Genomic DNA, 25895 nt, shown 5'->3' on the forward strand with positions numbered 1-25895 from the left:
TTTTATTCAAGTAACCCACGTTTCCTAAGACCATAATGGCGAACCTATGGCATGTGTGCCACAGGTAGTACGGGAAAGCCTCTCTGCCGCAGCTGAGCTCCACCAAACATGCGCTACCGGCCAGCTGATTTTTGGGTCTCTGAAAAACACTATACAAGCCATCAATATACATCCAACAGGAACAGGAAGTGGCTCACAGGAGCATATAGAGGCAAATCCTAGAGAGGCAGGAAATGCATCACTGAACAATGGAGATGAATGCTAGAGAGGAATAAATCTGTGTACAAGGCTGACATAATTCCTGTAACAGCACAGGCATGCACAGGGGGCAGTGGGGGGAGGGCACTCCATTTTTGGTCCCAAGAGGCATCAGGGAGGCATGCTAGGCCCAAAATGGAGCATGGGGGATTATGCGCACATGCACAGGGGGGTGGGGGAACTGTGCACAGACATTGTATTATGGGTGTGGACACATGCTGTAACATAACACATGCACGCACATTCGGCACACGAGGACACTATGATATTCTGCTTGCTATGTCTAGCATACTTCAGAGAAGGACCTCCTTTTACAAAAACAGGGATTTATGATCCAGTCAATCAAATTAGGAATCTGAATCAGTAGAGGATTTTGTAGGATACTATCCGGGATTGCATCCTTATGCTCATCAGTCAAAAGAGAATTGTGATGGCCCTATTCTTTCCTAAAATGACCAAGCAGTATGAGCCTCTGGATCACACACAATTGGTTTAAATAATGGGATGCACTCTTCCTCTGAAATATAAATCTCCTCCTCTTCCTCCTCCATGAGCAAGTCTTCTTTTTCTCCAATTAATGTTCTCTGACTATGGAACATATGCAAATAAGTTAACTTCCCTACTAAGACATCCAAAGCTAGAACGAACACTTCATCCAGGAGTCACAATGGCACCAAGTAATTTAATTAGCTGAAAGAAATGTACGTGGAAAAAAAATGAAGGCAGCAATGAGACTCAACATGGAAGATTGACCCAAACTGCTTGTAGCCAACAAAAAAATAAAATAACTATAACATTCATATTCTGAATTGAGAACTTAGTAATATTGCTCATTTTATCACTATACTGGAAATTTTACATTTGCTTTCATGTAATATAACAGGTTTAGATGGTGCGGGAAATACTGTATAACCACACTCTTCAGATACCTGAAAAAAGGTCCCACTGATGATCAGTTCTCCATTGATCTGATATACAAGGCAGAAAATAACAAATGTAAGTTACAGAAAAACAGATTTTGACTGAATGTTGGGGGTGGGGGATGCCTAACAATAAAAACAGCTCCACTGTGGAAACATTTAACTAAAAAGGTAGTAGGGTCCCCTTTGCTGTGTTGGAGGCTAGACAGGCATCTGTTGTGGATATTTTTATTTGGATTCTTACACAGACTATGGAGTTGAATTTAATGTTCTCTTCCAAATCTATGATTCCATTACTTTCATGTCAGACAGTGTTAGTTTAACAATTACTTGTGGTGTGGATACCAACTTATCCTACTGTGCTCGTCCTTAACCATAGACCATTCTGTATTAATATTCAGCTGAAGTAAATGGTATTCTCTATCCATTTACTCCCCAGATTAGACATCTTAAATAAATGCTGCTATAGTACAGAGGATATAGTTGCTTTTCCTATGCGCTATTCTAAAGATATGTTTGGACTACAATCTCCATAATATCCAGCAAAACACCACGTTTGTGAAGTCTGGAGTAGCCAGGAATGTATGTAACTAATTTCTCTGTCTCTAAACTTTATTGATGTGACCATAAAGCTGGATGAATTTCTGCATATTGCTATATATTTTAACCCAATGGCAATTCGCACACATGCTTCTATAAACCACAAGCAGATTTTTGTACAAATCTGATCTGCATTCCAAAACGGTACAACTTAACTTACATAAAACAACTCCGACAAAATGCATTAATCAAGATGATTGACATGACAAAAATCTAAACCTAGAAGCAAAAAGATTCAACTCCCTTCTTTACAGCTGTTCCAAAGCAAAACATGGTGGTAAATTGAAGTACAGGACTTCATTCTATTTTGCTTTTATGCAAAGTTTCGATACTAACATTTTCTGCTGCTTCACATAAATGAAATGAAAATGGTAGAACTGCTGGACCTGAAAAGAGCATGTTAGGTTTTAGCCAGAAATCTTCAAGGGCAAACTCTGCAGAGAGATAAATATAGTAAAAACACTTCACTATAGTCCCCATGCAGTCCAGCAATTCTCAAAACATCTCCTTAACACATAAAGTATTCTACAACAACTTCAGATAAAAACATTCATATTTAGTTTTGAAAATAGGTTCTTGATTTTCAATTTGTTTTTCTGAAATCCCAAGACTCCAATATGTTGCTGAATAATCAATATTATATGATCATATGATTATGATTGGGTTTTCTATAGTATCATGAGAGATGGCATGGATGGTTGATGCTTTAACCTTCGAGGAAAGGCCCATTCATTATTGATAAAATATAGATTTATTAGTGTTGTGGTTTCTGGCAATCAGTGGTGGGATACGACCAGTACGCCCCGTACAGGCATACCGGTACCTACTGGGAGCACCAGGTACCATTCTGGTTCAGTGCTCTGGAAGCCTCACCCTCCCTCCTGCCGTCCTTACCTGTATTTGAGCTGATCGAAGCTTACATGCATCCGCACGGAACATACGTGCTTGTGTGACGCTCCACCAAGCAGCTGGAGCGCCGCAGAGCATCTCAGGCTGTAAGTACGCAGACGCACGCTGCGCGCATGCATATGATGGACACCCGGCCCCATTGCACCATACCAGTTGCAACGGGATCCGGAACCCACCACAGCTGACAATACTTTGGGTTAATAGATGCAGCAAAGGTGGCACCCTGAGATACAATGCAAGAGAGATAGAAGACAAAGAATGTGGCTGGCACAAAAAAAGTAGGATTTGTGGACTTGCCACCTCTGTTCTTAAAAAACAATAAATGGTTAAAACCGGCACAGTTCATCTTAGGCCAGCACCTATTTATTCATTGTTGACAGACTTAAATTTATCCCTGCTCAGGCAGAATTGAAAAGTAAATTTTGATCCAAGAGTGTGTTCTGGTTTAGTCACTCCTGAGCCCATATTAGGAGTGCTGAATTTCCACTCATGCTGGCAAGAATACCAAAACAACGTTACTATCCTGAAGAACCCTAATAGACAGATTTAAAAAGTGATAAAATAAAATATATTGGCCAGCTATTCATGTTAATGTTAGAAAGCCCACCATGCTAGTCCTCACATCCCTCCACCCTCACTGCTTCTCATAAATGGAAATGAAGTTGTACTCTTATATGTTGCCTGTAGGAACTCCAGAAATGGCAAAAATAACCAAAACAAGTTAGGCACATAACAAACTATAAAGTTTTTTGAAGCCATTTGATTCAATTCATTGCTTTAAAGCAAGTCCCCCAGTTCAATTTGCTAAGGTATTTTGATAAATCAATTTCAATCAAAGCTTTGTTGAATTAGAATACTTCTTCCACTCCTCTTTTGTTCATCCCAACCACAAATCCCATGAAAAATTTAGATTTGTTGAGGTGTAACCTAAACAATCCCTTAAAGTAATCCATTACATAAGATATCAGAGTTTTCATAATTTAAATTTTGTTGATGTGTTTAAAATTTTGAAAAGTTTTGCCTATAAACTTTGCCTTCTCTTCCAGCTGGTCTGTTTAATCTTCTCCATTTAACTAGCCACAGCTGTTGGCTCACCAGTTATTGTTTCTGAACTTTGGGGTCCTCTTACAATGAGCTGAGCTATCCTGGAAGATGGTTAGCAAATTATCATTTATCATTGTTCAATCCAAGAAAGTGTAGCAGTTGATAAGTATCAGAGAAGTTGACTGCTTTTCAAGTAGCACATGACTTTACTCTATGCTCTGGCGTTTTTCCATCCATGAAGTAAGGGAGGAGGAGGGGAAACCTATATTTCAGCACAAATGTGATCTGATCAACATGAAATGTGTGGAAAATGGACAATAATTAGACCTATAATTTGGCACTTCAAGCCACCCAAACCGGCTGGCATTGATAAGAACATATCTTATGAATCCGTCAAAGGAAGAAAGATGGTCTTCCTTTAATAATGCTGGGTTTTAAGTTCTTTAAGATTTATTTAACAATTGTCAGTCTCCTGAATCAAATTCTTTTTGTTGTAACTCTTCACCTGGATAAAAGGGTATCAAGGGTAACTTTTGTGTTCATGGGTCTTTAATCTATTTTGTGTGTGTGTGTGTGTGTGTGTGTGTGTGTGTGTGTGTGTATCCATCCAAATTGCAGGCGCATCCCTACTGTGTGCCGGTTGTCCATCATGTGCTGCACTCCTTGGGTCAGGGCAAATTTTTGCCAAATTAGACCTGGCCCAAGCATATCAGCAACTTCCCGTGGATGAGGCCACTGCGGTAGCACAGATGATCATGACATACCGTGGTGCCTTTAAGAGCCGCCGCCTTCAATTTGGCATCAGTGTGGCCCCGGGGCTTTTCCAGGGATTAATGGAGCGATTGCTCCATGGCATCCCTGGTGGGACGCCCTATTTTGACGATGTCCTGATTGCTACTGCCAATCAATCAGGACTCGTCAAAACTCTTTGGGCAGTGCTGACCAGATTTAGAACTTCAGGTCTCCATTTGAAGCGCTCTAAATGTCATCTGGGTGTCCCTTTGGTTGAATTTTTGGGTTACCTCATAGATTCTCGAGGTATTCATCCTACTCCCGCCAAAATTGATGCCATTGTCTCCGCCCCCACACCCTCCAATAAGGCAGAGCTCCAAGCCTTCCTGGGCCTTCTTAACTTTTACTCCACTTTCATTCCCCATAAGGCTTCTGTTACGGAGCCTCTTAACCATTTGTTAGATTCCTCCGCCCCTTGGGCCTGGACTAGCCGCGAGGCGCATGCGCTCACAGCTGTCAAACACCTCTTGACAGCTGCCCACGTGCTCATCCAGTACAATGAGCACCTGCCCCTTCTCCTTGCCTGCGGCGCCTCCCCCTTTGGTGTTGGGGCCGTTTTGAGCCATTCGCTGCCTGATGGCTCTGAGGCCCCAATCGCCTTTTACTCCCGTACCTTGTCCAGGGCTGAACGCAACTACAGCCAACTGGACAGGGAGGCCCTTGCGGCCGTAGCGGGGGTGAAATGCTTTCACCACTACCTCTACGGTTGCCCCTTCACCCTCTTAACAGACCACAAACCCCTATTGGGCATTTTGGCGGGGAACCGGCTGACCCCTCCCATCATCTCCCCCGCATGTCCTGCTGGTCCAAATTTCTGGCCTCTTATTCATATCACCTCCTCTACCGGCCGGGTAAGCACATGGGCCATGCGGACACCTTGAGCTGCTACCCGCTGCCCGCACTTGTCTCTGACCCGGCCCCCTCTGCTGCCTCCTTCATCTCCCTTATTGACGATTTGGAGCTCCCGCTCTCCACTGCCAACATCGCCCACTCTACCCGCACTGACCCTCTCCTCTAGAGGGTCCTGGACACCGTCTGCTGGGGCTGGGCAGTGGACACTCGAACCACCGAGTTCCTGCTGTTCTTCTGCCGCTGAGATGAGCTGTCCATTACTCAGGACTGCCTCCTCTGGGAATCCCGGGTTGTCGTTCTGGCTACCCTTCACCAGCAAGTCCTTCGCCGCCTCCATGAGGGCCACCCAGGCATTGTGCAAATGAAATCCCTGGGCTGCGGCTATGTCTTGTGGTCCTCTATGGACGCGGACATTGCTGATTGGGTACAGCGGTGCCCGCCCTGCCAGGCTATCCGGCCTGCGCTGCACACAATTCCTTCCCGGGAGTGGGACTCCCCCTCTGCCCCATGGAGCTGCCTCCACGTGGATTTCTTTGGCCCCGTGGAGGGTCACACCTTTCTCTTGGTCATTGACGCTCTGTCCAAATGGGTAGAGCTATTCCCTACGCATTCCATTACATCCGGCGCCACCATCCAAACCTTAGATGCCCTTTTCACAACCAACGGCATTTCCGATGTCCTTGTGTCTGACAATGGACCTCAGTTCACCTCCGATACTTTCCAACAATACTTGGCTATCCGCCACACTCTGGTGGCCCCATAACACCCTGCTGAGAATGGGTTGGTGGAGCGCACTATCCGCTCCACCAAGGAAGCCCTGGCCTGCCTGAGTTACCTTCCCTGGCCAGCCAGGCTCCAGGCATACCTCCGTGCCCAGCATTCTACCCCATGCCAGGCGTCCGGCAAGTGCCCATCCGAAAATCTCATGGGCCGCCAGCTCTGAACCATGCTGGACCATCTCTACCCCTATTATGCTCCTTTGAGTCTCCTGTTGAGGAACCCCCCACGGGCTTTTCTGGTGGGGGAGGGTGTCTTCACACAAAATTACACAGGAATTAACAGGGCCCTATTCTTACAGGATCCAACTCTGCGACGGACAACTTTGGTGGCGCCATATAAATCAACTCCGCTGCCATGAGACATCACAGTCGCCCTACCAGCTGGCTGCTTCAAACCCGCCTCCGCAATCAAACACCACACTCCAGCCACAACCAGCACGCCCCAGCCTTCCTGGCTGCGTGCTGTCCGCCGAAACCGTGGCCAGGAACTTACCTTTGAACATTTGCACTGGACAAGAGGCCGGGCCTTCAGCTCAGCTGCGTCATAATGACGGACCTCTGACGACGACTATGGTGAACACTCCCAGTCTGAGACATTCCCAGCGCATGAACAGACAACCACAATATCTAGATGATTACGCATGCGCAATCTGAGGGAAAGGAGTGTTGCGTCCGGCCAGATGCAGCCGACAGCTGCAGCCAGAGCTGGAAGAAGATCCGATTGGCTCTGGCGCAGCTGCTGGCTGGTGGGAGAAATGCCGCCACCCGATTGGTTCCCCGCCTGACAGCTGTCAGTATAAATAGCTGTCAGGCGGGCGCTGTTCTGTTCTTCATCGCATTCTGAAGTGTTCTGTTAAATAATAAAGCCTCTTGAAAGAATCCTCTCCTCAGTGCCTGAATACTTAAAACTTCTTTAGTTAGGCTTATGGAAAGTATACTTTAAAACCCTGGAGAGAATAACCGCCCCAAATAGATATGTGTCCTTAATAACTTTTCAAGGTTTTAAGCACAGAAATATAGGCCATCCAGTCCCTCTTTTCCAAAATAAGATCTGAAATTGAACTTGATGAGAAAGTTTGATACTTTTCAATCAAGACTATAAAACCAATCAATTAAAATAAAACCCCGAGTCATTACTTGGGATATTTTTAAAGATAAGGCTAAAATAAATAAGGCTTTCATTTTGCTGTGCCAGCATCTATTTAAAATTGTTGGATTTGTAAGTCATGAACTGTACATTTTTCTACATTTCTATAAAGTCTTTTTCAGTATAATGGTGGTTACTCCTAGGTAATGGCTACAGAATGGCAACTTACTCTATTTAATCATTAGCAATCAATTATGCTTTGCTGTTTTAATTAAAGAAGGATGGAAGTGATTTTGTGGCTTCTGACGTTATGTTCCACTGTAGCCAAACAACAGATGAGCTCAGTTTTGGCATCCTGTTAAAAAAGACTCTGAAAAGGGAATCACATCTGCCCAGCTTATCTGCACATAATACACATATCATGAACATTCATTTAACTTTGATTGGTAACACTTTTGTTACTAGTATTATATTAATTCCACATTTTCAGAACAGTCAGTTTTGTGCACATGGTGTGAGCTTTTCACACCATGTAAATTACTTGAGCTTGCACTAGGTTTAGTTTTCCAGTTAAAATATTCTCAATATCCAATGGGTTTACAATTTTAGATCAGGATACTTAGAAATGCCCACATGTTCATATGAAAGCATCCAAAATAAATAATGAGGGATATTAAATAAACAGTGTCAGATAATTTTTCCTCCTTCATTACTGCTAGTAAAAAATTCATTTGGCAACTTGCATTGAACCAAGTTGAATTTCATTTGTAAGCGTTTTGCTTACATTGTTGTCTCCCTATAAATCCAGCCCTTAACACTTGTTATGTCATTTTCCGTAACAATAAACGTATCACTTACAAATCTGTGGCATTAGATTAGTCAAAGAGAAGTAAGCAGAGCTTTCCCATATGGGAATATGTGTTTGAGTCAGTTGATTATAAGCTGTATCATGTCAACAATGACTGAAGTTGGAGGGAATTTTCCCATTAACTCAAGAATTTCACCCATCTGGTTAAGTTCTCTATAGGGTCCGAGAAATCCAACTTTACTTCAAGATTTCCAATACCACAGGCTAGTGCAGTGGTTCTTAAAACCTGACACAGCATTTTGTACAATTCTTCAAGTGCCTTTTGAAATAATGGCCAGATCACTCAAAGTCTAGCATGCTGCAATGTATGTAGATACTGTCTGAACTAGACAGAAGCGTGAATGGCAGTGTTCCTGGTTTCTAAAGAATTCTGCTATAGGCAACAAGAGGGCCTGGAGTCAGGGGTTATGTTCCAATAAAGATGATAATGGAAGAACCATAGATGAACTTTTTTTTTTCATTCTCTTACCACTAGACTTCAGGTTACAAAGATGGATGGAGATTGTCATTGCTAAGTGATGTGGTCATAAAATGTAATGTCCTATGACTGCATCACTTAATGTTGGTAATCCAGGCAACCTCAATTGCTATTCCAACTCCAGAAAGTGCAGGTCTTAAGAAGAGGCAGAAATCCCAAGTAAAGGCACATGGAAGATGGGAAGATGCTGTAGGCAGGTGCTACGGAGTGTGGGCAGGTCGATGATAGTCATGGCAGTATGGGGAGGAGCAGGCTCCTTAGGAAAAAGGACATAGGCAGTGACTTACTGGACCTTCCCTGCCGGCTTCTTCATTAACTTTTCTTTGGAAAGCTGGCAAGAAAAGTCACAAAGGATAATCGTGTGGAATAGTACATTGCAACATTATAATCACAAGCCAGGGACCTGAGCAGTCTGTTTGACCTCTAAGGAAATATTCACAACCATTCTCATTCATTCTTAATTCACTAAATGACCCCATCATTATCTGTATTCTTATTCTCACCCATCTGTTTGTTTTATTTTCTTCTAAATTACATTCACAAAGAACATTGCACAATTTTTTCCCAAAGTTCATCTCTGGTTTATTCCATTATCATCTCCACAGGAACACAACATGAAGCTAACCCATGAATTTCCACTTTCACATATGCCCATAATAAACTAAATTATATCAGTTTATGTTTGTTGACATACAGTGTATGTCTTTCATTCAAAATTAAATCTACACATATACATCCCTATATGTATTACACAATTCCATAAGATCACAATTCCATAAGATCTGAACTTCATTCAGATCCATAGCATCTTTCCCCTTTGTGATTCACAGACTTCACAGGTTCTAACAGAATGGATGTTCTCCAGGTATCCCGCATTAAATGTTGCCAACTTAGTGGGACCAAGGAAGCCTGCCTTCTCTGTAGTGGCCTCCATCACACCTCCATCATTCCCCCAGGAACAAGAATGGTACCCTTTCTCGTAAGGTTCTAGAAAGCTCTGAAAACCTGGTTTTGGTTCAAGGCCTGGAAATGATGATTGTCATTTTTAATAGTCTTTTGTTTTGTTTTATGGATTTTTTTACTAGAGTATAGTCTGGAATTTTTTTAGAAGTTTTATCTCTCTTTTAGTTGTGTGCCACCTATAGAGTCCATTGGAAATAGGCAACCAAAATAATTAAATTTACTTTTCTTTATTTTGTTTTAATTCATGCTGATTACCATTTACTCTTCTTACGTTCCAAATAGAAAACTTATGTATGACAGGATCATTACCAGATAGCCCCTTAATTATTGATCTCGATTGGCTACCATGGCTTTGATCTATTGAGGTTTCCACTTAAAGCTTTCTAGTAAAATAAAGAAGGTGTAGATGGATTAGTCAGCTTTAATGGATCAAATGCATTCTCTGCTGGCAATAGGGATACTATTTCACATTACAGCATATATGGGGTAGTAAGCCACAAACACAGTATAACCAGATCTATACATAACATGGTCACACCAGGTAAGCTTGGATCGCTAATCTTGTAATCAAAATATTATTTCTGGCATTCTGCAATTTGGGAGTACATGAGATTTACCAAAAGGTACTGGAAATATCTATAAGAAGTGATATTAAAAAATATTCATAAAACCTATGATGTATGGCCATGTGTTTATGAGAGCAATTAAAGCATGTAAAATACCTTGAGTGTTGATACCTAAAGATTATCAGGGGAAGTTTGAGCTGTTGAGTGACTTTATTGTGCCTTAATATTACAGAAGAATTGGTCATAAATATTTTGCCTGTTTAGGCCAAAACTTGAGAAAACATTTGTTTCCAGCAGATCATGAAGTGTTCATACTGATATATGTAAAATCCTCTTGAATTTGGATATATTTTGAATGCCTTTCCTTCATATGTGATTACCACAGTGGAAGGAAGGAAGGAAGGAAGGAAGGAAGGAAGGAAGGAAGGAAGGAAGGAAGGAAGGAAGGAAGGAAGGAAGGAAGGAAGGAAGGAAGGAAAGGTGGCGCAGTGGTTAAATGCAGCACTGCAGGCTACTGCTAGATCAGCAGGTCAACGGTTCAAATCTCACCGGCTCAGGGTTGACTCAGCCTTCCATCCTTCCGAGGTGGGTAAAATGAGGACCCAGATTGTTGGGGGCAATATGCTGACTCTCTGTAAACCGCTTAGAGAGGCCTGAAAGGCCTATGAAGCGGTATATAAGTCTACTGCTATAAATCAGATTCTTTTTACCCACTTTATGGATAAGATCCTGGATATGCAAATAAAAAAGTATTCATGATCAAATATATGGCACTTCAGATGGACAAATTAACACTGCCCTTAATACTGTTTTAAGTGGATACAGTGAAGAATGAATATGTTGATGCCTGAGAAAAAGGGAGCCATGGAACATACCAAGAAAAATGATTTATTTAAACATAGATTCCTATCAATTTGCATGCTATTATAGAACATATAGGCTATATATTGCAATAGCAAATATTACAATGAAAGCAAACAAAACAATAAATATTAGTATTGCCTTTTCATGTTTATCTTCTGACAAAGAGTAGGATAAAATGTCCATCAAAGAAAGAACTCCACAAACCATTCTGTTTATTTTGATAAAAAGAGAAAAGCATATTTCATTCAGAAGGTATGGAGTACTCTTGGCATACTGATCTCAGACTGATTATGACTGATAAATGGAATTAGCTAATCCTTATTCCATTGGTTTGAACAGAACACATGAACATTACATAGAAATTTGTTCTTCTGAATTCAGAATCACATTTTAATCATGGCATTAACAGAAACTGGGCTATGTCATATTTCATTTGACCTTATATCTCTGTACTACAATACTGAGCCAAATAAAAATATTGATGAATTTTTCCTCAATCTCTGTCATTGTTGTAAATAATAAATAAATACATTGGGCATCTTTCCAGCATTTGAAACATATAAAAAGTTCTAAACTGCAAAGATGGATAAATCACAAAGTATCAGAATCCTGGCTTAGCGTAATTTAGTCATGAATTAGCTGCTCAATACAATAATCAAAATTAGAGTACATATATCAAATGGAAATCCAATGCCATTGATGTTAAACTGGAAGGTTAATTAGAGAACTTACAATTGTTCTTCTATAATTATGGAGCTAAGAACTGGTGGGATAAATCACAAAGCTTCTCTGGTATAAACAACATTGCCATGGTTTTGAATATAAAGCTAAGTGCTGAAGTAACATTAAAGTTACCCCCTTGGAATCACATCTCAGTTTTTAAGAATTAATAGTAGTCAGAGTCAAGTCTGTTTAGACAGTGGAAAGTATTGCATATTAAAATTGATGCTATAACCTTATTAGTATTTGATGTTTTTGTGGCAATAATTTCCTGGAAGTTTTCAATGATATGAAGTAACCAGGACCTTTATTGCAATACATTACTTGTGCAATAAATTACATTTTCCCTTGGCAGTTGAAATCTCCCATTTACAGAGATTAGAGATTGAGAAGAAAACTGTTAAATTTTATTATTCTTTTGTTGTGTTAAACATACACATGTACTTTTATGATACTATCCTGGAAACAATCCTAAACATACTCACAAATTGTTTTTAAATGGACTTTTCCCCAAGGAAACAACTTCATGTTCCAAAGTTCAGAACATTATGCCCATATTTAAAACTTAAACAAGCTAACCCTTTGCATTTCAATGGTTACCATACAATCCCTCTTTTAAAGAGGAATATTTTGAGGCTCTTGATTACTCAGAACCAGATTACTCAGAACTGTTATTAAAGGATTTATTTTTCATGCAAAAAACAGTGTTTGGTGATTAATGGCATAAATAACCTTATTGCTCTGTTGGTAAAACATTCACAGTGAATTTGTGAGATAAAAAGTTTTTAAAAAAATAACCACACTCCAAAGCAATTTAAAAATAAATAAATATCCCATACACTACAGGTTTTGTCCTATGTGAAATTTAACTTTTCAGGTTATTTGCATTTTGACAGCTCCCTCAATGCACCATGTGCTTAGTTTTTCCCATGAAAAAATAACAATAGATCTTGTTAATTCCTTTTATCAAAGAAGGAGAATAATGGGGGGAAAGTGGGCATGGACATGTATTTCCTTCCAAAATTTGATATTATAACAGAAATGAAAACTGACTGAAACAGCCTCAAATTCTACTTCTAACGTACTATTGGCAGACAGAAGAGATTACTTTTTCCACAGCTTTAAATATTTCAAGAATTGTAATCAAGTTCTGTAAACCACCAAAAAGTTAGCCATGACTAAGTACACTTAATTAAAAACAATTTAACTTTAGCCATGACTAACTTGTTCCACTGAGGACCATCAAAGAGATGTGGAAGCAATTCTATACTTCTTATGTATCTAGGGAATCCCTAACAACTGAATAGGCAGAGCTAGCTCATGCACAGGGCTAGCAAAAATGTTTTAAAAGTTTAGCCTTTTTTCTTCTTGTGCCTTCAAACCAGGCTTCATTCTTGGTGAGTGCATGGACAATTCCTTCAATTTTCTTTGCAAGATTTCAGTGGATTTCAGTGGATTGCCATTGTCTCCTTCCTAGAGGTTAGATAAAGTGACTGGCCTAAGATCACTCATCCGACTTTGTGTCTAAGGAGACACTAGTCTCCTGGTTTCTAGGCTGGTTTCTTAACCTCTATATCAATCTGGCTCTCTTGGCCTTTTCTTAGAAGACCTATTTAATACTCTCAGGATTTGCTGCATCAGAATTCTGCTCTTGCAATGTTCTAAGTTTATTAGCAATAGTACCCCAAGCAAGTTAGTAAATATGCATACTATGTCACAGATAGACTGGTCATAATTCATGGAAATTTTGAATTCCACCCCAGTCCCCATTGTTAGAAGTAGTAAATGTTTGAATCAGGTGCTTATCAATGTAAAATTGGAACAAAGTAACTCATTGTAAGGCAAACATACTTCAAACTGCCCCAATGATGAGAATGTGAAAGTAGGATTGACCATTTAGTTACTTAGTTGAATTTATTAGCACTTCCAAGGGTTTTTAGATTGCATAACACTGGACTGACCAGTCTTGAGTCCACATTAAGAATGTTGAGAGCTGAACAGACTTCAATTGTGTTGGCAGAACCAGGATGAAAATATAACATTCAATTAGAAAAACAGTAAGAAAAAAACATAAAGCCTGCGGCTAGCCACATTTTTTTTAAAAAAAGTTGAAACTACTCATAGCAATGCAGAGAATTAATCACACCACTTAACACCTCCCTTTCTACAATCTCTATATGAAAAATTTAAGCTGTAATGTTATGAACTGACAGTCTTAGAAGCAACAGAAAAGCCACTGATTCTTTGAAGAACTTCTGAAAGCTCCAAAGCTTTTTTTGAAGTTGTCAGGGTCCATTCATTCTTTCAAAGCAAGTCGCCCCTTCAATTTACAAATCTGTTTCACAGGGTAATTCCAGTGGAGCTTTCTCAGACCAACTACGCCACCTGAAGCTGTAGAAGGCTAATGTTTATTCCTCATTGGAATGTATTTTTTGTCATCTCAGTTCTTCGATCTTTTTTATGTGGCTCATTTTTTAAAACACACACACACACACACACACACACACAACCTCTGAGGGATTCAGGAGGTGGCATATGTCTAGGGAGAGGGACAGAGATGAAAATGTTCAGCACTTAGAAGCATTTCATTAATGTACCTAGTTTGCCCCTTTATAGGGCAGACACCCATACACACCACTCACCATCAGTGTACAAACACACAATCATGCCACAAACTGGTATTGCTGTCATAATTTGGAAATCTGGAGTTACTTTTGAGACTGAAAAAAAAGTGGATGGAGAAGTTCAGAGATTGCCCTGCCTTACCATATTCCTTTCCTCTTTCCTCAAATGCTCTTTTGTTCTAGGAGAAAAAGGAACAAAAAATATACGTCTAAGTAAAATATTAGCAACTATTCAGATATTTTAATATGGAGTTCTTGATGTTCCCTGAAGTTTGGTTGTTTCCTTTCAAACATTTCATTACCCACTAAGTGTAATGGATCAGTAGGAGTAACTTTTTTTCATTCTAATGATAATAAATCATAAACATATTGTTTAAATATAATGATATTTGTGCAGTGTTAACTAAAGTTATTGACATTTTATTGCTTAGATAACTTGAAGTTTTGGAAATAGAAAAAAAAAGATGAATGAATGTACACTGAATGCTTGTTGTATCAGAGACAAATTCCTTTTGTGTCCAGTCACACTTGGCCAATAGAGTATTCGCTATCCTTTCCTGTCCTATTCTATTCTATCCTACCTTAACCTAATCCATTCCATTCTATCCTATCCTATTCCAATTTTGAAAAACTGGAGGAACAATCGCAACTAAGACAACAGTCAGATGAAACAAATTTGAGTCCAAGGCAGAAATGCAGTTTGAGAAAGTATCTCAGACTTGACTCTTCCTAATTTTCTTAAAGTGTAGCACAAGAGTTCATTTTCACTGGTAGAGACATCGTGGGCCAGTCCTTTGCTGTTTCCAGGGCGGCTCCACAGGCACCTCACGGACCACACCCAGCCCGTGGGCCTGGAGTTTGACACCCTTATTCTGTGCGTTTCTTACCAATAAATGTACCCAGTAAAGAGCTGTGGTTTCACAGTGGTTAAAATGCAGTATTTCAGACTAATTCTGTTGACTGCCAGCAGTTCAATTCTCATTGACTCAAGGTAGACTCAGCTTCCAGCCTTCCAAGGTGGATAAAATGAAGACCCAGATTGTGGGGGCAATATGTTGATTCTGTAAACTACTTCAAGAGGGCTGTAAAGTAATGTGAAGTAGTATATAAATCTAAGTGCAATTGCTATCTTTTAATATCACTATCCTGTCAGATTATTCAGGTGGCTATAAGCATGCAATGGATATGCTTGCACAATTTCATCTGATCTTCAAAGATAAGCTGGTTGAGCCTGGTAAGAACTTGAATGGGAGACTATTTTAGAAATCCAGAGCGATTTCTAAATCTGGATGGGTGATTTTATATATAATTGAAAGCGGTGATGCACAAATGTTTGTAACCAAACAACATACTATATGTATATGTAATTGATAATGGTTTTATGTTTCATGTGTTGTTCGTCTTTGTTTGTCTAAAAATAAAAAAACTTTAAAAAAAGAAATCCAGAGCTGAAAGTTATACCAGGAAGCTAAAAAATTCCCCTGAGAAGATAATGCCCGATCCCTTTCACACTGTTGTCATCAAAATGGAGTAACTTTGCCTTCTTTATGCATGCATGAAATACATTTCTTTGAGGTTCCACTTTTCCCATATGCTTTTTCATATACTAGGTAGAACATTTAGAAATGCCAATGGGTAATATTTAAAATAAAATTTTAAAAACTAGAAAACTATTGTTATTTTTTTTTCTTTAACATGTAGCCTTGGGAAAATACTGCCATCTGGTGGTCATTTGGTGGATAATTTCCTATACAGTATCCCAAAGAATAACAGCTGTATCGTGGTAAATCAATCGCCATCATGTATCCAAAGACATTTTCATTGTAGATCGTACTATTTAGGAAAGCATTAACTTTAATCAAAGAGAAAGTGGTGCTGTACATTTTTAAAAAGCAGTGCGGATAAAGAATGGCATGCTTATTTTTTTTTTAACTATCAGTTGATAACATATTCTAGTTTCATCATGGTTAGAGCAGATTATGTTTTAATGGTAGATTACAGAATCCTTAATCAAGCATATGCATCATTGCAGCTATCCAGTTTCAGAATTTGTGAATACACACACACACACACACACACACACACACACGGTGTTTTATTATAAATGATTTTGCATTATTCAAGCTGATAACAAAAATAATTTAGATATATAAAAATTAAATGCTGACACAAAGCAAAATGTAAAATATAAAAAACAAGGAAAGGAAGAACTTTTGATAGCACATTCCCTTCACCATCCCTAGTCACTAATCACTACTTAAGCATTTCCCGTTTTCTTGAAATATTGAACACTGTTGTTTATATTTATTTAAAATCATTTTATCTGATATTTTAATTAATCTCTTGTTTTTTTTAAAAAAAAAACATATTGCCAATAAGTAAGCCTGCTTTGGTGTGTGATGCTCTGAATGTAGATGAATGTCTGTAAGGAATATATACAGTCATTTTTTTCTTTGCTATATATTCTCCAATTTTGGTCTCCCATTGTTGAATATTAAATATGACTGAAGTAGATGAGCAACAATGCCAAAGCAAAGTTCTAATTCTACTCTTACCTGGAAGTAACCTTTGCTGAGAACTGGGATTTTTCCATCTAAATCTGCTTAGTACTGGAGAATAGAGATGATGCCAGTACATAATCAGTATTGTTTGGTTAAATTAAAATCTGTGGTAAACAGAGCATGTCCAATATGTTAGTATTGCCAGAATATCTGGGTCATGAAGTTAAATTATTTTCATCTGTTTTCTACTACCTACTAAACCCAAAAAGCATTGTTTTCTAAGCTTTAAAAGTATGTTTCTTATTACAGTTCAAGGAGAGAATAGAGTAACTTTCTATTGAAAAATCAAAAGTATCACACACTAATTTGCCATTTTTGCAAGTAAATTATCATGTTAGCTTCAATATATATTTTCCATTGGTAAGAAAATTCATCTAAAATCTTGGGGGTGGATGGCCAACCTTCAATAGAAGCTGTTACAGAGGTAAGTCTATTTGTTATCAACTTTCTTCTGTCATGAAACTAAAGGTAATGTATGTTTATATCTAACCATTGGCCAAATTTTGTCTACTTACTTTCTTCAGAAATTTTGATTCATTCTCTATCAAGCCATAACTTTTAAAACATTTGAGCTCCATGAAAAATGAATAAGGATTTGGAATTTAGCATTTCTATTTTTATATAACAACCCATGCAATAGTATATGTTTCTTAAGCTTGACTATATTTTTATATATAAAATATTTATATCTATATTTATATATTTAAAATTTATATATATATATAAAATATATATATAGATTTATAAATTTAACTTCGTCCCATCCGAAGATCTAGTCTCAGGAAAAAAAAACATGATATAACATAATGTATTTTAATTCATTGTCCTTACTCAGTGGTGGGTTTCAAAAATTTTTAGAACCTATTCTATAGGTGTGACCTGTTTTGTGGGAGTGACTCTGTGGTCATGTGACCAGGGGGGAGTGGCTCAGAAATCATGTGACCAGGTAGGAGCGACTTGGCAGTCATGTGACCAGGTAGTAGTGGCTTGGCAGTCATGTGACTGGATGTTAGTGGCCAACTTGATGTCACTCACCAGAAGATGTCATGGATTGGGTAAAATGTGGTGAAGCTCACTTAACAATGCTCTTGTTAGCAACCAAAATTTTGGGCTCAATTATAGTCATAAATCAAGGACTATCTCTGCCTTCCTCTGCATAGCAGCCTTGTCCTAGTAAACTCCTCCTTTCTGGCAATTTTCCTCTCTGTTAAAGGGACCAAAATAATCCATACAATGTAAGGTTTCCTCCTGTAGCAGGGGGGTTGGACTAGATGACCTCCAAGTAGCCTTCTAGCCTTAAATTGCTGTGCTGTTTTTCTTTCTTTCTGATAACAAAGAAACCTGCCTGAGACTCATTCCCATTCCTGCCAGATAGAGATAATGAGATAATGACCCTAGAGAAAGTTTGGCTCCATTCACAAGTAGGGAATCATCCAAACCCTTTTAGAAACACAAATCCCATATTGCACAAACCCCAAAACTTCCAAAACATATAACCATTTACTATAACTTTATATCAGATGTGGTTAACAACAACATTCAAAAATTCTTCAGTGGGGAAAAGTAGTCCTGGAAAACATTGTATTTAATTGAAAAATGTGTCAAAGTAAGACAAATTCAAACCTTTTGCAATGACTTTATAGTTTGGGTCTCCAAAACGTTCTTTGGGGACCCAAACTATAATGATATATTATGGTCTGTTTCAGCTGATTTAAATATATTGTACTACAATTAGAAGTCCATGCCAGTGTTTTATAAGATTCAGCTCTAGCATTTCTGAAGAAACAGACCTTAAGCCACTGGCTGCAATAGATATATTCACATGAAAATGCAGACCTGATCCAAGTATCCAAGCCCACTTTGATAGTAGAATGATACTGAAACAGATGGTTCTTTAGCCAGCATTCCATGGTGATTATACTGAGAAACAATATGATATGGTAAAGAGCTGTGCTTCCCAAATGGTGAGATGTTTTTTTTTCTTCAGTGGCATGAATAATCTTCAAGGTGCATGAAGGATTATTGTTTGCTCATCAATAGCTAAAAACTAATAAACGATTTTCCAAATGGATAAAAATCAGTTGGAATATCAGAAAAGAATATGATGTCTTGCCTATCCCAGATGTTCTATCCCAGGCATCAGAACAAGATTTAAAACACTGGTAAACAAACAGGCCTCAGTGTTCATTTATCCTTCCTCCTGCCATTGTTACCTACAATGGAAAGATTCATAATCTTGCAATACTGGATAAAGGGAAAGATAGATGGGAAGACTCCTCTTGACATTTGTGCACAATGTCTCACACTGCGATATAATGGTAGTCCTCAACTAATGACCAGTTGCTTAAAGACCACTCAAAGTTATGAGGGACCTGCCCCCAAAGGTTACTTGGGGCCCAGAGGCAAAGTTCTGATTATCACCACCACTTCATTGTCACCAGGACACATAAGTAGCCATTTGCAATATCCCAAGGTCACAGGAATAGAATAGAATGGAATAGAATAGAATAACAGAGCTTGAACCTTGTATGTCTTCTAGTCCAACTTCCTGTTTAGGCAGGAAAGCCTATACCACTTCTGCAATATTTTGCTGGAAATCAACATCTACTCCCAGTCTCTGGCAAAAAAATGCCCACTGCAAACAATGTGTTTGTTTTACCACTGCAACACTCACTTTACAACTTTACAACTGTTGCATTCACTTAACAACTGAACAAATAAAAATCATAAAATCGGGTCGATTTCATGATGATTTGCAACCATCATGGCATATGATGGAAATTCAAGATTCTATCATAGTTGTGTTTAACAATTAAGTTAATGTTTGCTTAACCAATTTTAATTACTTTTTTGAAAAAAGCATGAAAGTCAAAACACTGTGCTCATGTTTATTCTGAAGAAACTGTATTTGTGAAACAGATATTTTCTGAAGTACATCAAAGATGGCATTAATACACTAGCACGAAACATATGTTTATGTTAAGAAAAAAAATTACCAATATATTATCTGCACAAAATCCAGTATAAAATGCACACTGCTTCAAAATAAATAGATTATAGATCACTAATGTGCATAAATGTTTCCAAATCACACAAACATAGGCATAACTTTAATTTGTGCCTTGAAATCCTACCTGCTATGTATCAAATATCTATCTAATCATTTATTTTTAAGGCTGTAATTGAAGCATGTGTCACTGTGTCAGCCAACATTTAATGGACTTGCCTTATGAGCCAATCGCAGTACAACAATCTATTAAAATAACAGGTATAAACTTCCATTGCTTACTAACAAATTCACTGGTAAGATATAATGACTCAATATTATGACTTTTATAAATGACATAACTTTTTGTGGCATTTTAAATTGTAATTGTTTCTGTATTTATCTTTTTTATCATTTGTAAGTCACCTAGAGTTTGTTTATTGGTAAGATGGCTAAATAAATAAATAAAGTAAGTAAGTAAGTAAGTAAGTAAGTAAGTAAGTAAGTAAGTAAGTAAGTAAGTAAGTAAGTAAGTAACTAAGTAACTAAGTAACTAAGTAACTAAGTAACTAAGTAACTAAGTAACTAAGTAACTAAGTAAGTATAGGAAAAATGAAGTGGTAGGGACTCACCTTAACATAAAGAGATAATATACAGAGTGATGTGATGGGGAGGGATTTAATCAAAATTATATGAAGGGCTCTGCACAGAAAATTTTATCTATCCAGTTTTGGATAAATCCATCTTTAACCCACAACTCTGCACCCTTCATCCCATCCTGCTCAGACGCCTAGCCCTGTTCTCCAGATAAATTCTTCTGTAGGTAAAGAAAGGTGGCATGATTTGACTAAATTTCTTATGACTTGGAGACCATTATTAGTTTTCTTCTAGAATAACGAGAAAAATCAACTTTTGACTTTGAGATCCGAAGATTAGACTGGGTTTGACTAGATAAATAATGCAGCTTTTTAAACAGAGAGATCTCTATTTAATAATTTACTACTTCTTAGATAAAACTAAGAGAAGAAAATTTTGTGCATATTGGGGATTTCAGTAAGTTGATTATTAGTATTTTAAGGTGTTTTGTATATTAGTGCTATTTATTTAAACGAAGAAAAAGGTGGTTGTATTATTATTATCACTGTACCAAAAGAAAGATAGAGGTCATTTTTCTTATAAATTTGTTTGATATATTTTTGTCACTTGATTTTAGTTTAATTCCCTTTCCCTTTTTTTGTTAATTTTTATTTTAAAGTTTGATATTGAAAATTAATAAATATATTATAAAAAAATAAAAAAATAAAGGCAGCATGAAGCATGAAAAATATTGTTCCTCAATTCCACAAACAAGCTACTGGCTGTTTCATACATTGAGCTAATTGTGGGGTATTTTTACTCATAGGTTACTGAAACATTGGTTACAACTGGGAACCCCTCAACAATAGTTTATGAACCATAGTGGCTGGTGGATGTATTACACTAAATAAAAATCATATTGAACATATAATAGCTTAGCAAGATGTTTGAAATTAATCGTTGTGTTTTTGTCTTAAATTTGCAAGATTCTTTTATATTACTAATGTATCTCTACAATCAGAAAAAGGCCTAATAATAGAAGACAATATTTTGGACCATTATTCTTCAAATCAGCCTCTTTGGAAAATAAAGTACTCCAATTCCGATCTAGCAAGGAAGCATCTACAGATAACTCTGCCTTCCTCTTATTGATAATAGCAAGTTAGCAAACCTCTTCCGAGCAAACATAAATGCAAAATATGCTATTCCTGCTAAAAAGCCAGCCAGAAGAGTTGTGCCAAACACTTTGGGTGCCCTCTTCTTTGCTACTCGAAATGCTGTTGGAAGAACTGCTGAGATTAGTATGTTGTTGACATGTCCCAAAACCTTATGAAATGGTTGTCTCTTCAAGACACGCTCATAATAGGCTTCCAAGTTAGGCCGCTTTCCATTGCCCCAGCTTCTCCTTGCTAGTCCAATGAACTTCAGCCGATGGAGTGTTACAGCAAGGGATACGTCAGCCAAGCTAAAGAATTCTCCACAGAGCCAAGGTTGATGTCCATTTTCTGATATCAAAAATAAAGGCATAAATAATTAGAGACTAATAAAATGCAATATGATGCAAAGATCCCTCTATTGCATGAAATTAATATTCTTATTAAATGTGTGTAACCATTAGTTCTAGATTATTTGTTGCTATGGTTTGGCAAATTGGAGCATTACTTGACTTGAAACAGTCTAGGGATTACTAAGTGATTATTCAACATTGCAGAATCTAAAGAAATGAGACAGAATTGACTGCAAATAATATTCTACCTGGTGTTTCTTCATTTCTCCTTTGCAACTCAGTTTCAACCTGATCCAAAACTTTTTCCAATTCATCTAGTATTTTCTGTAAGTATTTTATGTTATCATGGTCCATCAATTTAGACTACAGGAAATAAATAGATTGCATATTAGCTTGCAAAAAAAATGATAAGTTCTCTTGAATATTGTGAATCTTAGCAAGCAATTTTAAGACTACTAAATGACACAAAATACATGTATATAATCTCTTTTAAAATGGAATTATTTCAAGCAGAAAAGAATGCAATATTTGCCATTTCACATTAATATAATATTCTGAGCAATCCTAGATCCATTTTAATTAATTATACATATTCTGTTCTTACTTTGAGTCGTTTCTGCTTTGCTATATATGCTTCTTGCAGATCTGGATTTTCTTCAGCAAGTTTCTTTAATTCAGATTCAGTATTACCTATTTGGCCTTGCAAAACAGCAATTAAGCAGTTAAGGTTATTAAACATCAAACTGTCAAATAAATTAAGTAACGTTTATCATGTTAAAATATTTTACTTCGTAAAAATGTATGGATTTACAATATCTTGGGTGAACAATTCAGTGAAACCTCATCTGTAATGCAGAATTAATCCTGAAAGTCAACTAAAATGTTTTTTTTAAACACCATATGTTGCTTATTTCACCAGGCTGATAAGTTGATTTTTAATAAATATAAATTTGATAAAATCATTTAAATTAGAAAATTAAAATGAATTTGAACAGCACAGATGACTAGTACATGTAAAATTCTTGTACATACTGCGAATTCTGGTCGTGGCATACGCAGGAATCATGGAGTCTACTGCTAATTCAGGATGTAAAATGCAGCCATGTGTGTATGCATCCATAGGCAAGGAATCTAGGAGTTCTCTGTAGTGTTGGACCCTTGGATAATACATACTTCCTTCTTCTGGCATTAATTTTGGAGTCTTTTCTACAGAGAAGAATATCCATAGATGAAAGTTAGCAAAAAATAAATAAAATGAGGTTGGTTTAGATATTCATAACCTCTCACCCACTTTAACCCTTAGATCTGAAAGTGAAAAATAAAAGAGATTTCGAATATGATCTGATTGTGGATGAAAAGATCTCGTGAAGTTGAAATTGATTGACTGAACTTTTTTTTTAGCCCCACAAATTTCTTTCCCTGCATACAACAGCGAGAAACACGACGGAGCTGGAAATCAAGTAGGCAAAGAAATGCTTGGGGGAAGCGAGGGCATCTGGGCACCAGGCACTGAAACAGGCCCAATATCAGGCCCAGGCCCACACGTGAGAAGGCTGGCATCTATCAGCACTTAAACACAGTGGCATTCCAGCTCTGACCGAGAAGGAGCAGGCAGGATGCAGCAAGAAACATGATGGAGAAATGCAATAGAGTTGGAAATCAGGTAGGCAAAGAAATGCTTGTGGGAAGCCAGGGCATCTGGGTGGTGGTGGGTGGGGCTGCACTGCATTGGGGGGGGGGGTAATTTAACCAATTTTCCTACCGTGTTTCCCCGAAAATACAACATGTCCTGAAATTAAAGCCTTGCCACATTTTTCGAGTGGGCAAAAATATAAGCCCCCACCCACCCAAAATAAGCCCCCTGGACATCCTCCCCGGCCAGGCAGAGCACCATCACTGACCTAGCGGTATCCTGAAGGTGCCAAGCCGCAGGAACCGGGGGAAGGCAAAGGTGATTGTGTTGATTGGCACCTTTGGGATACCGCTAGGTTGGGAGTGGCTCTGTGCCCAGCTGCCGGGCAGTTGCTATCTTGCAAGCGGGATCCCAAAGAGCCGGGCACAGCCTCATGGGCAAATGTCTGTGTTGTGCTGTCGCAGCAGCACAACACAGCAGCCATGAAGCGACCATGCTCATGAGCAGCCACCCGCCAAACCCCCTTTCCAGCCGGGCATAGCACCATTCACTGACCTAGAGGTATCACCAAGCCACGTAAGCGCCTGTTCCCCACCGCCTGGCTCCCGTGGCTTGGCGCCTTCAAACTGCCAGTCAATGGTGCTCTACATGGCTGGAGAGGGGGGTTGCACGAGTGGCTGTTCTACTCCTGCTCACGAACATCCCAGCCTCACGATGCCCTGGCCCAGTCTCCCTGCAGCGCCAGAGCATCATGCCGCCACATGGCTTTTTCTGTGGCTTCCAAACTGAGTCTTCTGGCAGTGGACACTCTGGGTGTAGGCTCTATGGTTGTGGGCCAGCTGCCATCAGAGCGTACAACCATAGAGCGTACACCCAGAGCAGCCACTGCCAGAAGACTCAGTTTGGAAGCCGCAGAAAAAGCCATGCAGCAGCAGCGGAGGTGCCCTGGCTCTGTGGGGAGAGCTGGGCCAGGGCATTGTGAGGTTGGGAGGCACATGAGCGAGAGCAGAACAGCCACTCTCCAGCCATGCAGAGCGCCATTCACTGGCATTTTGAAGGCGCCAAGCCGTGGGAGCTGGGCGGTGGCGAACAGGCGCTCATGCGGCTTGGTGATACCCCTAGGTCAGTGAATGGCGTTGTGCATGGCTAGAAAGGGGATTTGCCGGGTGGCTGCTCATGAGCGTAGTTGCTTCATGGCTGCTGTGTTGCACTGCTGCAACAGCGCAACACAGCCATTCACCCATGAGGCTGTGCCTGGCTCTTTGGCCAGGTCGCAAGAGAGCAGCCGCCCAGCAACCCCAAAACAATAAACCCTCCCCTCATATTAAGGCCCAAGTCATATTTTGTGAGTAAAAAGAAAATAAGGCCCTGTCTTATTTTCAGGGAAACACAGTAGAATCAGGTTGGCCGTCGCGGGAGGCTTTATACCACATATGCAGCAGAGCTGGAGTATGGGGATGGGCCATGCCTCCCATGAAGGCGAATCTGACCCTCGGTGAACCAGTTGTTAAATTATTTGAATCCCATCACTGCAAGTTATGGTATCCTTTCAAGAGTCTGTCTCAATCAAATCCGGATAATTTTGTTTGTTTGTACTTGGATGCCTGTCTCCACAAGGTATAGCTGGCAGATTTCTGCTCAGGTGCAAGGAATATATTTTATAGGATTCCATACTATTCTATATGTTATCATCTAACTCCACCCTGTTGAATACCTGTAAATATTCTTGATATGATTTTAGTTAACAGGATCGTGTAAGAAATAAAGAAATCCTCTAGCTTCCCAGATAGCCATTGCCAATTAAGGAAGATAATACTGGTCAAGGTAAATTCCTGTTTCTCTACAGAAGAGTTGCTGATAAAAAGATTTATATGTGTCTATATCCCACTCCAAGTGTCTTTTCTATGCCTTGCAATAATAAAGCTTAAAATTATGTCTCCCTCATGAAAACTTTCTCAAACTGCAATTTATTTATCACATTTATTTATTTACCACTCATCTCCTTCACAGAAGGACCCTGGTGGTGTACAAATAAGATACAAAATATAAAATGCATAGTATAAATAATCATTTAGTACATAAATAAATTTCTATGAAATAAGATGTCCCAAAGATGCTTTTTCAAGAGGTAAATGGATTTTTCTTGTTTTTCTTTGAATATGTTTTGCTTCTTATCCAAGAAGCTTATTCAGTTCTGACTGGATGGTGGGGAAGGGAAAGATTTATATTCCTATGTGACAGCTGGTCGTTTGGATTCTTTTTGAGAGCAGTTGAGGCCACAAGGATTCTCTAAAAGAATGTAAATGAC

At 38.8% G+C, this 25895-nt stretch overlaps 1 protein-coding gene across 1 annotated transcript in view; it reads right to left on the reverse strand.

Annotated features, from left to right (window-relative positions):
- Window positions 1–19747: 19747 nt before the first annotated feature.
- Window positions 19748–25895, reverse strand: part of GDAP1 (ganglioside induced differentiation associated protein 1) — a 357570-nt gene continuing 351422 nt past the window's right edge. The window contains exons 4-7 of the mRNA XM_087706942.1: window positions 22987–23160; window positions 22559–22653; window positions 22203–22317; window positions 19748–21952 (exon numbers count right to left, since the gene is read on the reverse strand). Coding sequence (XP_087563068.1) covers window positions 21570–21952; window positions 22203–22317; window positions 22559–22653; window positions 22987–23160 — 767 coding nt within the window. The 3' untranslated portion in view covers window positions 19748–21569. The remainder of the gene's footprint in view (window positions 21953–22202; window positions 22318–22558; window positions 22654–22986; window positions 23161–25895) is intronic.

This window comes from Thamnophis sirtalis, unplaced genomic scaffold, assembly GCF_051295495.1.
Source record: "Thamnophis sirtalis isolate CommonGarterSnake01/CBP01778 unplaced genomic scaffold, rThaSir2_p1.2 scaffold_2, whole genome shotgun sequence".
Lineage (NCBI taxonomy): Eukaryota > Metazoa > Chordata > Lepidosauria > Squamata > Natricidae > Thamnophis > Thamnophis sirtalis.